This window comes from Triticum urartu, chromosome 6 (genome assembly GCF_003073215.2).
Source record: "Triticum urartu cultivar G1812 chromosome 6, Tu2.1, whole genome shotgun sequence".
Classification (NCBI taxonomy): domain Eukaryota; kingdom Viridiplantae; phylum Streptophyta; class Magnoliopsida; order Poales; family Poaceae; genus Triticum; species Triticum urartu.
In genome coordinates this window covers 401,281,272-401,295,542 of record NC_053027.1, presented here as the reverse complement: position 1 = coordinate 401,295,542, position 14,271 = coordinate 401,281,272, and the positions used below count along the sequence as shown (strand labels likewise).

At 47.3% G+C, this 14,271-nt stretch overlaps 2 protein-coding genes across 3 annotated transcripts; one reads left to right on the top strand and one right to left on the bottom strand.

Moving 5' to 3' along the window:
• The first annotated feature begins 3,568 nt into the window (after nucleotides 1-3,568).
• Nucleotides 3,569-8,234, top strand: LOC125513771 (probable metal-nicotianamine transporter YSL14). The gene is made up of 7 exons (XM_048678955.1): nucleotides 3,569-3,659; nucleotides 3,720-4,218; nucleotides 5,625-5,788; nucleotides 5,879-5,976; nucleotides 6,058-6,192; nucleotides 6,440-6,629; nucleotides 6,753-8,234. Exons 2-7 carry the CDS (start codon nucleotides 3,774-3,776, stop codon nucleotides 7,854-7,856), a joined length of 2,136 nt encoding a protein of 711 aa, XP_048534912.1. The 5' UTR covers nucleotides 3,569-3,659; nucleotides 3,720-3,773; the 3' UTR covers nucleotides 7,857-8,234.
• Nucleotides 8,235-8,979: 745 nt separating this feature from the next.
• On the bottom strand, nucleotides 8,980-13,685 carry LOC125513772 (replication protein A 32 kDa subunit B-like). Of its 2 annotated transcripts, XM_048678956.1 has the most exons (10): nucleotides 13,370-13,685; nucleotides 13,174-13,284; nucleotides 11,374-11,471; nucleotides 11,241-11,282; nucleotides 11,077-11,154; nucleotides 10,063-10,141; nucleotides 9,880-9,951; nucleotides 9,715-9,800; nucleotides 9,426-9,494; nucleotides 8,980-9,349 (listed from the first exon to the last, which is right to left on the bottom strand). In XM_048678956.1, the coding sequence occupies exons 1-10, from the start codon at nucleotides 13,502-13,504 to the stop codon at nucleotides 9,265-9,267; spliced, it is 855 nt and encodes a 284-aa protein (XP_048534913.1). In that variant the 5' UTR covers nucleotides 13,505-13,685; the 3' UTR covers nucleotides 8,980-9,264. The 2 variants fall into 2 exon arrangements, with proteins under 2 accessions (XP_048534913.1, XP_048534915.1); XM_048678958.1 differs by lacking the exons at nucleotides 13,174-13,284; nucleotides 13,370-13,685 and adding an exon at nucleotides 11,654-11,773.
• Nucleotides 13,686-14,271: the final 586 nt, after the last annotated feature.

Sequence of the window (14,271 nt, the reverse complement as noted above, 5' to 3'; positions counted from 1 at the left end):
GGATGTTCATATTGGCTCCTACATATTCTACGGAGACCTTTAACGGTCGAACTGTTATGACAACATACGTTATTCCACTTTGTCACCGGTATGTTACTTGCCCGAGATTCGATCGTCAGTATCTACATACCTAGTTCAATCTCGTTACCCGGCAAGTCTCTTTACTCGTTCCGTAATACATCATCCCGCATCTAACTCCTTAGTCACTTTACTTGCAAGGCTTCTTGTGATGTGCATTACCGAAGGGCCCAGAGATACCTCTCCGATACTCGGAGTGACAAATCCTAATCTCGATCTATGCCAACCCAACAAACACCTTCGGAGATACCTGTAGAGCATCTTTATAATCACCGAGTTACGTTGTGACGTTTGATAGCACACACGGTATTCCTCCGGTATCCAGGAGTTGCATAATCTCATAGTCGAAGGAATATGTATTTGACATGAAGAAAGCAAAAGCAATAAAACTGAACGATCAATATGCTAAGCTAACGGATGGGTCATTTCCATCACATCATTCTCCTAATGATGTGATCCCGTTATCAAATGACAACTCATGTCCATGGTTAGAAAACATTAACCATATTTGATTAACGAGCTAGTCAAGTAGAGGCTCACTAGGGACACAGTGTTAGTCTATGTATTCACACATCTATTAAGGTTTTCGATCAATACAATTCTAGCATGAATAATAAACATTTATCATGAATAAGGAAATATAAAATAACAACTTTATTATTGCCTCTAGGGCATATTTCCTTCACAAACTATCGGGCGGCCCGGTTGGACGACGACAATGCCATCGCCACCATTTTGACCTTGGACCTCACGTCCACCGACGATGGACAGGTCGCGGACTCCTCCGAGGAAGAATAGGGCAAGAGGGGGAGGTCCTTGTGTCTCATGTGGGCTAGTCTGTCTCCTGTGTTCTACTCTTTCTCGCCAGAGACCACAGCTTCACTCACGGGTCTTACCGCCGCAGTTCATGGAGACGGGAGATGGAGGAGGTGGTCGCCGACGTGGAATAGAAAGGAAGTGGATGACAACCGGTCGCCGCCGTAGGATAGGTTTAGGGTTGGGATTTTTTTGGTTCTAAATGTTCAAAATGTAATGAAAATCTGGTGTGTTTGCTGAATCTCGTCCGGTTTATATGAAAATCTGTCATATTTGCACGAATTTCATCCATTTGTTGAAATGGTGTTTTAAATGTATGCGGACATCGTTGAATGACTGGCTCCTACATTCGTGTCCGCGGACTAGCCCCATGTTCATGGACTTTGCGGGCGCATCTCCAACACCGACCCGCAAACCTCCCGCAACCGTTCGGACCACGGAAGTCATCCAATGCGGTCCTTTATCGGCCCGCGGCGCGGCCCGGATGCGTTTTCTCCCGCAAACCGCAAATAAACATGGGGGGGGGCTTTGCGGGAGTCCGGACCGCTGTCACGCCCGCTTCTGACCGCCCTGGCCCATCAAAATCACTCCTCCCTCGCCCGTGCGCGTTCCCACCCGGCGCTAGCTGCCCGCATTCATGCCAGTGTAGAGCGCCTCGCTCCACATTTAAGGCAGCTCAGGGCGGACGCGACCTCTCATTGCCTCTGCCATTGAAGCGACGTGTGAGCCGAGGGCGCCACCCGCTGCACGCCTGGCTGAACATGCCTCCTCGCCGCATTCAAACGCCTCCATTAAACCCGCGTGGAAACTGAAAAACCTACTCCGACCACACGTCCTTTCAGAAACGGGCAGGAAAAACAGTTCTCCGGCATGAAAGCCAGCTGGGTGGCCTGCCGAGCCCAGCGGATACGAGCGAGGCAGCTCGCTGCTCTACCTCTCTCGCCTAGCCCGACGGAGCAAGTTGCCGCCCGAAGCCAGCGCGTGGTTTAGCAACTCGCCGCTCGAAGCCGGCTCATGGAGGAGTGACGAGTTGCTCCATCCCGGCACGACGGGGAGCACGCCAGCACAGGCATCGTCACCTCCAGTGCCTGCAACCGCGCCACCCGCCGTCAACGCGCGCGTACCCGTGCCATGCACGCAAAGAAAGAAGCCGGTTGCGGGGATGTCGACCAGCATGCCTGTGCCCGCCGTCATCAATGAGAAGAAGTGGAACACGGTAGGCCGCCGCCGCTTTTATCCCATGAAGGCCACCGTCGACGTATCGTCGGCTTGTACGGGTCACCTGTCTGGTCTTTATCTCAGACCATCATGGGCGCGCCGTGTGGGCTCCACGGAAGCACCTTCCCCTTCGGTTGAAGCACCCTCTTTCGCCACTCTGATGAACGATGTAGCTGGACATAGGAAAGATACGGCGGAAGAAGATGCCTCCGGGACTTCGGCAGTCTGGTTAGCGGGCTGCCGGACATGGGAAAGAGAAAGGGATCTGCCGCGGACGGACGTAGACTAGTGTAGTGTATCTGTGCCGTGCCAGTGGAGCTCCGCACGACTGTACATGCACATAATTTTACCCTTTTAGTTTAAATATGTCCAAAATATAACCATTTTCATCCTGTTTATATGAAATCCGGCCAAGTTTGCATGAACTTCATCCAGTTTGTTAAAAAAAATGAAAATGTATGCGGCCAGCGTTGGATGACGGCTTTTGTGTCTGCGGACTGATTCCCTGTCCACGCATGAATGCATGAGAAAATTTGCGGGCTGCCCGTTGGTGCAATAACACGGCATAGTCTCCCAAGATATACGCGGCACAATGCGCGGCGTGCCCAGCCACACAAATCAACGAGTGGCGTGATCCTGCCGTATCAAGCTCCGAGATGGGAGGCAACGACGACGAGCCTGGGCGAAAAACGGTTGGTCCCTGGTCCATAACGGGAACGGCTGATCCACTCGGGAGATGCAAACGATAGTTTTTCGAGATGCGCTCCATTTCGCGGGCATCACAAAAATCATTTCAAACACCATGTTGCGTTACGTCGCGGTGCTTCCTGTCTCCAGATGGCTCGACGAGATAACCAAGGAGGCTACGGCTGGTTCTGCCTCGCAATGATTGACGGCGAGAGCAAATGAAGAAAAGAGACTGCGTACGAACGTTACACGCGCAAATGATACGGCCACGAACATAGCACACAGACCTCAGCGTGAACACGGCATAGTTCTCCCAAGACGTACGTGAACGCGGCATAATGCCTAGTATATGCTGAGCTCATATCTCCACTAATAATCAACTAACTAATTAACGAGAGCTGGGTTCAAGTACATCACAACATCACCAGCTAACATAAGAAACCGCAAATGTAATAGTACTAGATCGTTCCTCTACCTCTATGGATTAAGAGAGAGAGAGAGAGAGAGAGATTACAATCTGCTATTATATCGTTTGAATTGATTTGATTCGGGAAGGCGTCGCTGTGGCAGGAGCACGCCATACCGTGGAAGGAACGAGTTCGATAAGAAACGGTGCGTGCGGTTCGGCCGGCCCATGCATCGTGGAGACGACAAATCAAATCAAATCAAATATACTACCCGGCCACCAGCAATCCTGCGCCGTCCGATCCCATCGCGACGGTCGCCAAGCGCCTCGGGGGACGCCACCCCCCACGGCACAGCACCCGCTGCCGCACGGGCCACACCCCCAATAAATATTGCCCGGCACAGCGCAGCGCAGACAGCTCACGCCTGACGCCGGGGCCGGGCCGTAGCCATCGCGCCCCCCCCCCCCCCCCCCCCCCCCCCCCCCCCCCCCCCCCCCCCCCCCCCCCACCACCACCACTCCAACGAAGCAAGCACCACCACGACCGCGAGTCCGAGCGGCCAAGCCAATGGCCACGCGCACCACCGCCCACGGCGCCACCGGGGACGACGAGGTGGCGGAGGCGGCGGGGACCGCGCTCCGCCACCGCCACGGCCACGCGGGCAAGGGCGCGGGGGAGGCCGCCAATGGCGGCGCCAGCCCCGAGGACGCCTCGGTGGAGCAGGTGTTCGCGGACAAGGCGGTGCCGTCGTGGAGGGAGCAGCTCACGGTCCGGGCCTTGGTCGTCAGCGCGCTGCTCGCCGTCATGTTCAGCGTCATCGTCATGAAGCTCAACCTCACCACGGGGATCATCCCCTCGCTCAACGTCTCCGCGGGGCTGCTCGGCTTCTTCTTCGTCCGCCTCTGGACCAACGCCTTCGAGCGGATGGGCCTCGTCGGCCACCCCTTCCCCCGCCAGGAGAACACCGTCATCCAGACATGCGTCGTCTCCGCCTACGGCATCGCCTTCAGCGGTCGGTAACCTCCCCCAACCTTCCACTACGCTCGGTTACAGTTACAATTAGTACAATTGAAGCGTGCTACTAGGAACATTGGGTTTTGCGAATGTCAAGTTTCAGCGTCGGCTTTGCTTCAACGCCTCAATTTCGTGCTCTTACCTTCGTATGAAAAGTTTATCTGACATAAATTGACCAGTAGACGAATCCATTTCCTTCGTGCGTGTATGTCGATAGCTTTGGGATTCGTCGTAATCTGGGCTATGGGGGATAAGGAGGAGCACGATGCAGATCTGGGCTCAGGAGCTAGAGGTGGGCATAGCGTTTTTGCACTAGTGGGTTGGTGGCTTGGGGCATCAGGGAATCCGTTGTTTCTTTTGCCCCCAAAGGAAAAATACGAACCAGTCGCATTCAAATCCTCCAAAGTGGGTTTATGATGAGAGCAACGATAGGGAAAGCACAACACAAGAAACTTCTTGGATTCGGACTTGTGGTTTGATAGGTGTGTTAGGTGGACTGCAGTGTGCCTTTTGTTCTCCTAATCTTCCGAAATAGCTGTTGGAGACGACGGTCCTTGCGTGCACCTGACTGAATTGTGAAGTATCACGAAATTAGGGACCATTTTTGGTTGGTTCATTATAGGTGAATGAGTGAAGGAACTAGGTGCAATGGTCAACAACATCTTTTGAAGTTTTGGCGCTGGTGATAAGGATGGAGAGGCAAATTACAGCTAGTGTTGAGGACAAGCTGAAAATGGTGGAGCGTGCTTGCTTTGACTTCTCACCTTAAAATAGATAGATGCACGGCTCATTGTTTTCTAGTATTTATTTATCTATGATAGACATGACGCATGCATGTGAAGCATTGAGTCCACATGAACATAAACAACTAGTATGGTCTGTGGGTTTATTTTGGAACCATGTTACATGTACGTTCAAGCTTATATGGGAATACTTTCATGTGATAGTCACTGATGTCATACAGAGAGCGCCGCAACAGTGCACATACGTCGCTGATTTGAAAATTGACAGCAAATGTCCTTTGTTTATAAGTTGGTCTATGTGGAAATTCTTATCAGCAGCCTTACATTTTTTTTGCATATGTTCCTGTTTCTCTTGCAACTGCACCAGCAGGAATTTCCAGGATGGTGAGCAATGATTAACTGATTATCTATGTTTCGAATTGGTCATGGGATGATTCGCAAAAATATGTGATCATAGGATGAGGGCATCATTCGATGCATGAAATCAACTGCTTGATTAATTTCTGTACTTGTGGATAGCACACAGCACATAACCCTTTTTACCTTTGCTGATCGATCTGCCTGCCTTGTGAAACTGTACTCGCTAGTATGTCATTTTGCACGAACAAATAAATTTGGCTAATTGACATGTTGATATGCTTATTTGTTACGATTGGTTCAGGTGGGTTTGGCAGTTATCTATTCGGAATGAGTGACACAATAGCTAAGCAAGCAACGGAGGCTAATGATCCTTGGAACATCAAGGAACCTCACCTTGGATGGATGATAGGCTTTCTTTTCCTCGTCAGCTTTATTGGGATTTTTGCACTTGTGCCCATGAGAAAAGTAAGACCTTCAACATGTTTCTCCCTTTGTTCTTACTAAATAACTGTATACAAGCAAACTTTGTTCTCATCAGCTGAGTTGCGCTTCCAGATCATGATTGTCGACTACAAGTTGACCTATCCAAGTGGCACAGCAACTGCTTATCTCATCAATGGTTTTCACACACCTGAGGGCGCCAAGCTTGCAAAGTATGTTGATACAGTTCTGTTCTCTACTGCTTATACAAGTGCCAAAAAACTTTGCTGACAGCAGTGACCATCTTATTTCAGGAAGCAAGTGAAGATACTGGGCAGGTACTTTATGGTGAGCTTTTTCTGGGGCTTTTTCCAATGGTTCTTCAGTGGTGGCGATGACTGCGGTTTCAAGAACTTCCCAACATTAGGCCTTGAAGCTTACAAGAATAGGTCAGTAATGGCATTATCTTGGTTCTGCTGACAGCATTGATTATGATTTGTCCAATATCTGGGAACAACTTAACTAATATATCTACAGAAACGTCTATATCTTGCTACACTATGTTTTTCTTCTATATCATGGTGGAAATTATTTATGCTTATGTACCTGCTGCAAGATAATGTCTAGTGTCTGAACATTTGCTTACCGTAGTTCCAAGGCAGTCTCCTATACTGAACCTAACTTATTGTCTTCCAGGTTTTACTTTGATTTCTCTCCTACATATATTGGGGTTGGCATGATCTGCCCACACATCGTGAATGTGTCTGTTATGCTAGGAGGTATCATCTCGTGGGGTATAATGTGGCCCCTCATTGGCAAGAAAAAGGGGAGTTGGTACCCTGCTTCTCTCCCAGAATCTAGTCTTCATGGGCTGCAGGCTTACAGGGTAAGCACTCTGATCTTGCCACTGTCTTCAGTTTTGTCTAAGCTAAAATCCAGCAATGTTGTCTGAAAAAACCAACAGTTTTGCGACCAAGATTTTTGATTGCTGGTTGCTTTACCATTACAGGTCTTTATATCCATTGCTTTGATTCTTGGGGATGGATTGTATAACTTTGTCAAGGTGCTTATCCGCACAATTGCTGGCTTCATATCAATGGTTCATAAAAATTCAAAAGCCATGCTTCCTGTTTCAGACAATGGCAGCCCCACCGCTGAAGCTATGTCCTTTGATGATGAGCGTCGCACTGAACTATTCCTGAAAGATCAAATCCCCATGGCAGTTGCATATGGAGGCTATGCCGTAGTTGCTTCTATATCTATCGGCACTCTTCCTCAGATCTTCCCGCAGCTCAAGTGGTACTACATTTTAGTTGCCTATGTGGTAGCACCTGTGCTGGCCTTCTGCAATGCCTACGGAAGTGGGCTCACTGATTGGTCCCTTGCCTCCACCTATGGCAAGCTTGCTATCTTCGTCTTCGGTGCATGGGCTGGCCTTGCCAATGGCGGTGTGCTTGTAGGACTTGCCGCGTGTGGTGTGATGATGAGCATCGTGTCAACTGCCTCTGACCTGATGCAAGACTTCAAGACTGGTTACTTGACTTTGGCGTCACCAAAGTCCATGTTTATCAGCCAGGTGATAGGCACATCAATGGGCTGTGTCATTTCGCCCTGTGTCTTCTGGCTGTTCTACAAGGCCTTCAGCGACATCGGCATAAGCGGCAGCGAATACCCAGCGCCTTATGCCATTGTGTACCGAAACATGGCGATATTGGGTGTGGATGGCTTCAACACGCTTCCGGAGAACTGCCTGACTCTCTGCTACATCTTCTTTGCTGCAGCTATTGTCATCAACCTGATAAGAGACTTGACACCGCACAAGTTTTCGAGGTTCATCCCGCTCCCTATGGCAATGGCCATACCTTTCTACATAGGATCATACTTTGCGATCGACATGTTCCTGGGCAGCTTCATACTCTTTGTTTGGGAGAAGATGAACAAGGCAAAAGCAGATGCCTACGGACCTGCTGTCGCTTCAGGGCTGATTTGCGGGGATGGGATCTGGACCCTGCCTCAGTCCATTCTTGCCCTTGCCAAGGTGAATCCTCCCATTTGCATGAAGTTCTTGACAAGAGGAGACAACGTCAAAGTGGACAAATTCCTTGGTGGCTAGTCATGGTCAGTCCTGGTCTTCTACGGAGGACAAGGGACAACGGCAAGCCACGGCCACGCATCAGCATCAGCATGTAATTACAGCCACTTCCCAGGCCACTTGTTTTGTAGAAAAGCCAGAACTTGGGTCCATGCAAGGGAGAATTATCCCTACGAATCAAATTTCTGAAACGGTTGTAGCTGTTCCTTCACAATGTAAAAAAGGAAGAGGAAAAACTTTAGAGGCAGAACGACATAGTATTAGGTCTAGCAGCATTTCACATTTTGTCTGTCTTGTGTAACTGTGGCGGCTGTGAGTTGTGACATGTTCCTCCATAACATTGTTCGATCTGGATCGTAAGAGCATCTCCAACAGATATGAAAACTGCGGCCTTGCCCACGGTTTAGTGCATTTTTACCCAAAACACCAGCTCCAGCCCTATGATCCCCAAATTTTAGCTCCAATGCTGCATATTTCGAACTCTTTTCACTCCGCCGGCCACCATGAACCCCGCCGCTCTATCATGCGGGTGCTAGCGCTATCTTCTTTGTTTTTGTCAACTGAAGTCGTGCGTTGGAACTGCACTTATTAGTTCGTCGTGCGTAGAACTGCACTCATTATTTCACGTGAGCATCAAACCATCCATACACACACAAGCTTCTATACCATATAAATCCCACTTGTCTACCAACATAAATATATTACCTCATCCCTCAGTGACCAGCTGCCCCCTGACCCCGTCGAGCTCGCAAAATAGCCGCCATGTCCCGTCGACGCCGGCCGGACCATCACACCCTTCGGTGCTGTTCGCCACGGCCACCCGTCCCCACCGAGCTCGCAACACGGCCACCCATACCTCGCCATCCCTAAGCTCCTGCCACTATCACTGAACTTGCCCGCCACCGTCCCCGCCAAGCTCCTTAGATCAGCTTCCCAGCCTCCCCCAGTCGTATTTTGGCAGCAGTTTTACATCATCTGCTACAGCAAAAATAATCTGGTGCCAAAAACCTTCTCTCCTTTTTGATATTGCATTCTTTTGAGGTGCACCGAGCATTTGGAATCAGATGCATGATATGCATTTTTAGGGCAAACATTAACTGAATCCAGAAACAATATGCAGGGCAGAGTGCATACACCAAGGTCATAACCACAAACAAGTCGAAACTAATTGCAGGTCACACAGGCATGGATGTTCTGGAGGTACTGCAGTAGCAAACACAAAGCACCTAGAGATCTAACCTACTCATATCCATTACACATAAGGCGCAAGTACTTAGATATGCAACTTAACCTAGCCGTTAAGTTGCTCTCCTTGCGACTGTCTAGAGGACCAGCAAGCCACTCTGCAAAAACAACTCTTGCAAGAGTGCTTATATTATTTCGATAGCTCCAGGGGAGCCTAACGCTTGCATGCGTGGACATAGCCATATCAACCATTCAGTGTAGACTTGTAATGGTTGTCATCGATAGTTGGATAGAGGTTGCCAAGATCAATAAGATGTGCAACAGTCGACCTGTGAAAAAAATCAGGATTATTAGAAAGTCAAATGTACAGTATTTCAGAGGGGCCGGGGTAAAGGGTGATGATACCTGGCAACTGCATCTGATATGTTAAGACGGCTTGCAACCTGTGCGATACTAACTCCATGGTCCAGGTTTCTGCAGGAACACAATGCAGTCAGTGTTCTCCACTCTATAAATGAGAGAATACCTAACAATATTGAGGCATATATACAGCAGAAAAGCTTATATATTTCCCATCAGCATGACCATGGAGGCCTGGAAGGGGAGGGCCGGAGGGGACACAGGTGGTACAAATTATATGGAAAGGAACACACAAGCGCTAACATAACATGACACTGCAGCACAGTTAACTTACACAAGCACTGGGTCATGAAAAACATTCATGACCATATCAGTTAACTCTTGCCCACCAGCATTCCCAGATGCAGATAGTGTTGGGACCTGAGTAAGGAGGAGAAAAAAATGTTCGACAGCAATTCAGTGGATTCTAGTAAAATGATGATATACTTCCTCAAATTACCTGATTATTAGGGGGTGGAGCTTGGTTCCATGTTGATGCATTAGCAGTTACTTGGGGCTGCGTCGCAGATTTCTACCAACAATAAGAGATCCAAAGAAATGAAAGCATCTTCAGAAATCATAGATACTGTTAAGTTTGTACAAAATAAAATCCTACTAGAAAGAAAGGCTTGGATGACAGTACCTTAGCCTTGGCAAGATCCAAATGCACATAAATGCAGTACAGAAAGTGATGTGTTATATCATTGTAGTTGGTTACAAGCCTGACAAAGAATTCATATAAAGTAGTATTAAAATGTAGCTGAACAATGTCAAATGGGTATAGAAAATATTCTCATAGGTTAGACAACATTCCACCACAGAAAATCTTAACTGCTTTTACATGCATCATACAGCAAAACACTTTCAGTCTTATATATCAACGCATTTGGATGAGAAACAGTCGACACTAAAACAATATTAACAGCACCATATCAGTATGTTGGTCAGAACTCAGAAGTACGGTAATCACATACGTGTGCATGTGTACTACAACATTTAGATATTTATGATTCGTAACAGAGGGACTGTTGTCCCTAACACCAGCCATTTAAATTGTTCTACTACTTCTGCGCATGGAAAAGCTGCACAAATACAAATCACCTTTATAGTGACATGATTCAATAGAGAGCAAATCTTTATACAGCAAACTTCACTAAAATACTAAGGCTCAGTTTGCAGCAGCTGAACTGCGCAACACTGAACTTCATACAGTTTGGCCATTTGTAAGGTGACCCGTAAAATATCATTTATAAGCTGATCAAATTGCACATCGTGAGACCTAGAGTCGCACAGAACTTCTTGTGGAACTTCATGTGTAGAAGTGTGCAACTGGCATTGCATACTTCTAAAATGTGTCCATTGGATAAAGGATTAAGGGTTGTGGTTGCGACTTAGAAATATGAGTTTCTCAATCGACTTAGCAATACGAGTTTCTCAGTCAACTTAGAAAGAAACATTCACTATTTAATAATCTGCAGTGGGAAAATGTATCCATAAAGGCAGGAAAAGGGTGGTTACCCAACAATAAAAGAGGCAAAAACTGTTGGACAAACAACATTTTTATAATTCATCACAATGCCAAGCACAGCCTAACTAACGAAATAAATTATTGAAAGCTCACATTCTAATATCATACAAGGAGGATCAGAGTGCTCACCGCACGGAATAAGCAACAATGTGACGCTTCCCTTGAAAGGCTTTCAGTCCACCATTGACAATAACATAGTCACCATCCCTTGTAAACAAAAGAAGACGAAGATGTAAAGTTTATTGCATGGGAAACCAATTTCCCATCATATGACAATTAGTTTTAGTCCTTACTTGACTAAACCCATTTCTGTATTGTCCGATGTCTCATTTGCCCTGGAAAAATAAAATAAGGGACAGCGTATATGGGTGACACTCCAAAATTTGGTCGACTGTAGACAAACCAAATCAATACATAACATCTCACCAGCGATTCACTTCTATCCTGCCTGTACCATCATCAAGAATGAATCGTACATCTGTGATCCGCTCTGCCTTATTCATCATGCGTCCTACAAGCCTAACCTGCAATCCAGGGCAATAAAACAATTAGATAAACAGCGAGCTGATCTCTGTCGATCTCGATAGGAAGCAAAGTGTTCAAAGAAAAACCATTTCAAAACCACACTACACAGACAGCCAAAGGTCAGTTGCCATTGAGCCCTCTAAACTGCGTCCATTTCACAAAACCACAAGGTTCGGAATACCTTCACGTCAGTACATGACTGCACAATCCTTGCACTTGCACTGCAGCCAGCCCCAACCTGATTAAATGGCTGAATCAGGAGTGTTTTACTAGCAATTTGGGACATGTGTATGGTTAACCGGGATGCCTCAGTGGCTCACTAGTCATGTGTATGCTTAGGAAGTACTCCCTCCGTTTACTATTATAAGATGTTCTAACTTTTTTTCTAAATTAGATGTACTCCCTCTGTTTTTATTTAGTCCGCATATTAGCTTTGGTCAAAGTCAAGCTTTGCAAACTTTGACAAAGTTTATAAACAAAAATATTAACATATACAATAACAAATCAATACAATTAGATTCGTTATTGAATGTACTTTCACATCATATAGATTTGTTATGGTAAATCTTCATATATTTTTCTATAAACTTGGTCAAACTTTACAAAGTTTGACTTCAGTCAAACCTAATATGCAGAGTAAATAAAAACGGAGGGAGTATGTAGACACGGTTTAGGCCTCCTTTGGTTTAGAGGAATTTCATAGGAATTCTAGAGGATAGGATTCTTATAGGATTTTTTCCTTTAGAGCCCTTTGGTTCATAGGAATGGATTCCTATTCCTACATAGGATTGGTTCCTATCCTCCACATTTCATAGGAAAATAAAAAAGAGCCTAGACTCAATGGAAAAATTCCTTTGGTGTCAACCAAATGACATCTTGTTTCCTATTCCTACTCATAGGATTTGAGATACATGTCATCTCATTTCCTACAAGATTCCTATTCCTATGATAATCCTATCCTATGAACCAAAAGAGGCCTTAGTGTGTTTGTTCACTCATTACATTGAGTATGTAGTCCATCTTGAAATACCGAAAACATATTATAATAGTGAACAGAGGGAGTATATGTGACAAGTGGAAGGGAGGCCGCAAGAGCCTCCGGCATCCCTTCCATCAAACGGACATCAACTCATGACTCTGGGAACGCTGGTAGCAAGCAGTCCCATTGGTGTAGGCCATTTAGGCCCCCAGTACAGATGGTGGGTGTGGTTAGGAGAGGAACAGAAATTACAGAACTTCAGCAAATGCAATATGGACGCTAACCAAGGTACTGTTTCTTTCCCTATTGCATAGTTGAACCAATACACCTGGCCAGTGTTATATGTTCAAATTTCAAATCCGCTTGGCTAAATAAAATTACGAGAGGAGATTCGTTTCCTCTTATATATATAGTACTCCCTACGAGTACAAATATGGATCGGAGGGAGTAATGATAATTTAAGAACGGACATGTTTCAGTCCGGAGGAAGGTTCTTTTTTTCCCAGGAAGATGTTGGTCCGACTATAATCCGCTCTGCCAACTACAATGTGAAACCATTCACAGTAAGCATACAAAACAAGTCGAATCAGTGCTCAAACAAAAGAAACGATTGTTTTCCCCAAAAAGGAGAATCGATTATTTACAATGTCATTAAGCACCGGGTGAAGAGGTGTTCAAAAAAAAATACTAAAAAGCACCCGGCTAAGAGGCAGGATTCGTACCGTGGACACCTCGGTGCCATTGACAACGAAACTGGACTTGTCGTCGTTGGTCTGGGACGCGTCCATAATCTGCTTGACGGTGAGCGGGAGCAGCGTCTGCGCGCCGCGAGTCTGGGCGGGAGGGAAGGGCGTCATCAGATTTGGGGGCCGGAAACAAAACAAGGGGAGATTGGGCGGGGGTACTAGGAAGACGTACCTTGGTGATGCCGCCGCCGCTGCCCTCCGGGGTGTTGGTGGTCTGCGAGGGCATGAACCCGCCGCCGCTGAAGAGGCTGTTGGCGTTGGCGGCGCCGCCGCCGTTCCCGTCGTAGTGGTCGCCCCCGTTATACATGGTGAGGGCGGACCGGTGGCTGAAAACCCTAGTCTTGCCGGGGAAGGGGGGGAGGGGAGAGGGAGAGGGGCGAGGGCGGGAGAAGGGGGTAGGGGCGGTCGTTTTGTTTTGTGGGGAGGGGAAGGAGGGGGTCTTCTCCGGTACGAAACCTTGGGTCTCCGGTATGGTTATGGCAGTGCGGCGCGCGGCCCAATGGGTCGGCAGGCGCAGGTCGCCGGGTGGCGGTGCGGCGCAGCGTCGGGTCAAGTCACGGGTAAAAAATTTGCAGCCGGGCCCCGCGCCGCGCGTCTGATTGGTTTGGATGCGTGCGCGGGAGCGGTGCGGCTCGAGGGTTATCGTGACTCGTGCGCTCACGGACGGTGCGCGGCGCAGCAGGAAAGCTCTCAGACGACGCGTGGCCTATTTGCGCAGGGTCAGGCGAGCCCAGGGCATGGGCATCTCCCACGCGGATTAGACATCATCGATCTGTGGCATCTTTGGTCTGATCTTCTTTTTTATTATCTAAATTAATACTCTCTTCATTTCACAATATAGTGTTTCCTCTATCTATTTGCTTCAACTTTGACGTAAATTTAACTATCAAGACCGATTGTGGCAGAAGCAAAAATTATATCAGTGAATTCGTATTCGAAAGAAGTTTTCAATTATATAATTTTTTCTTCCGCCGCAGTTGGTCTCATTGGTTAAATTTACGGTCAAAGCTTGACCTCGGGAAGCGCGAGCGTGTTATATTTTGAAATAGAAAGAGTAGCAATTTGATCATGTAT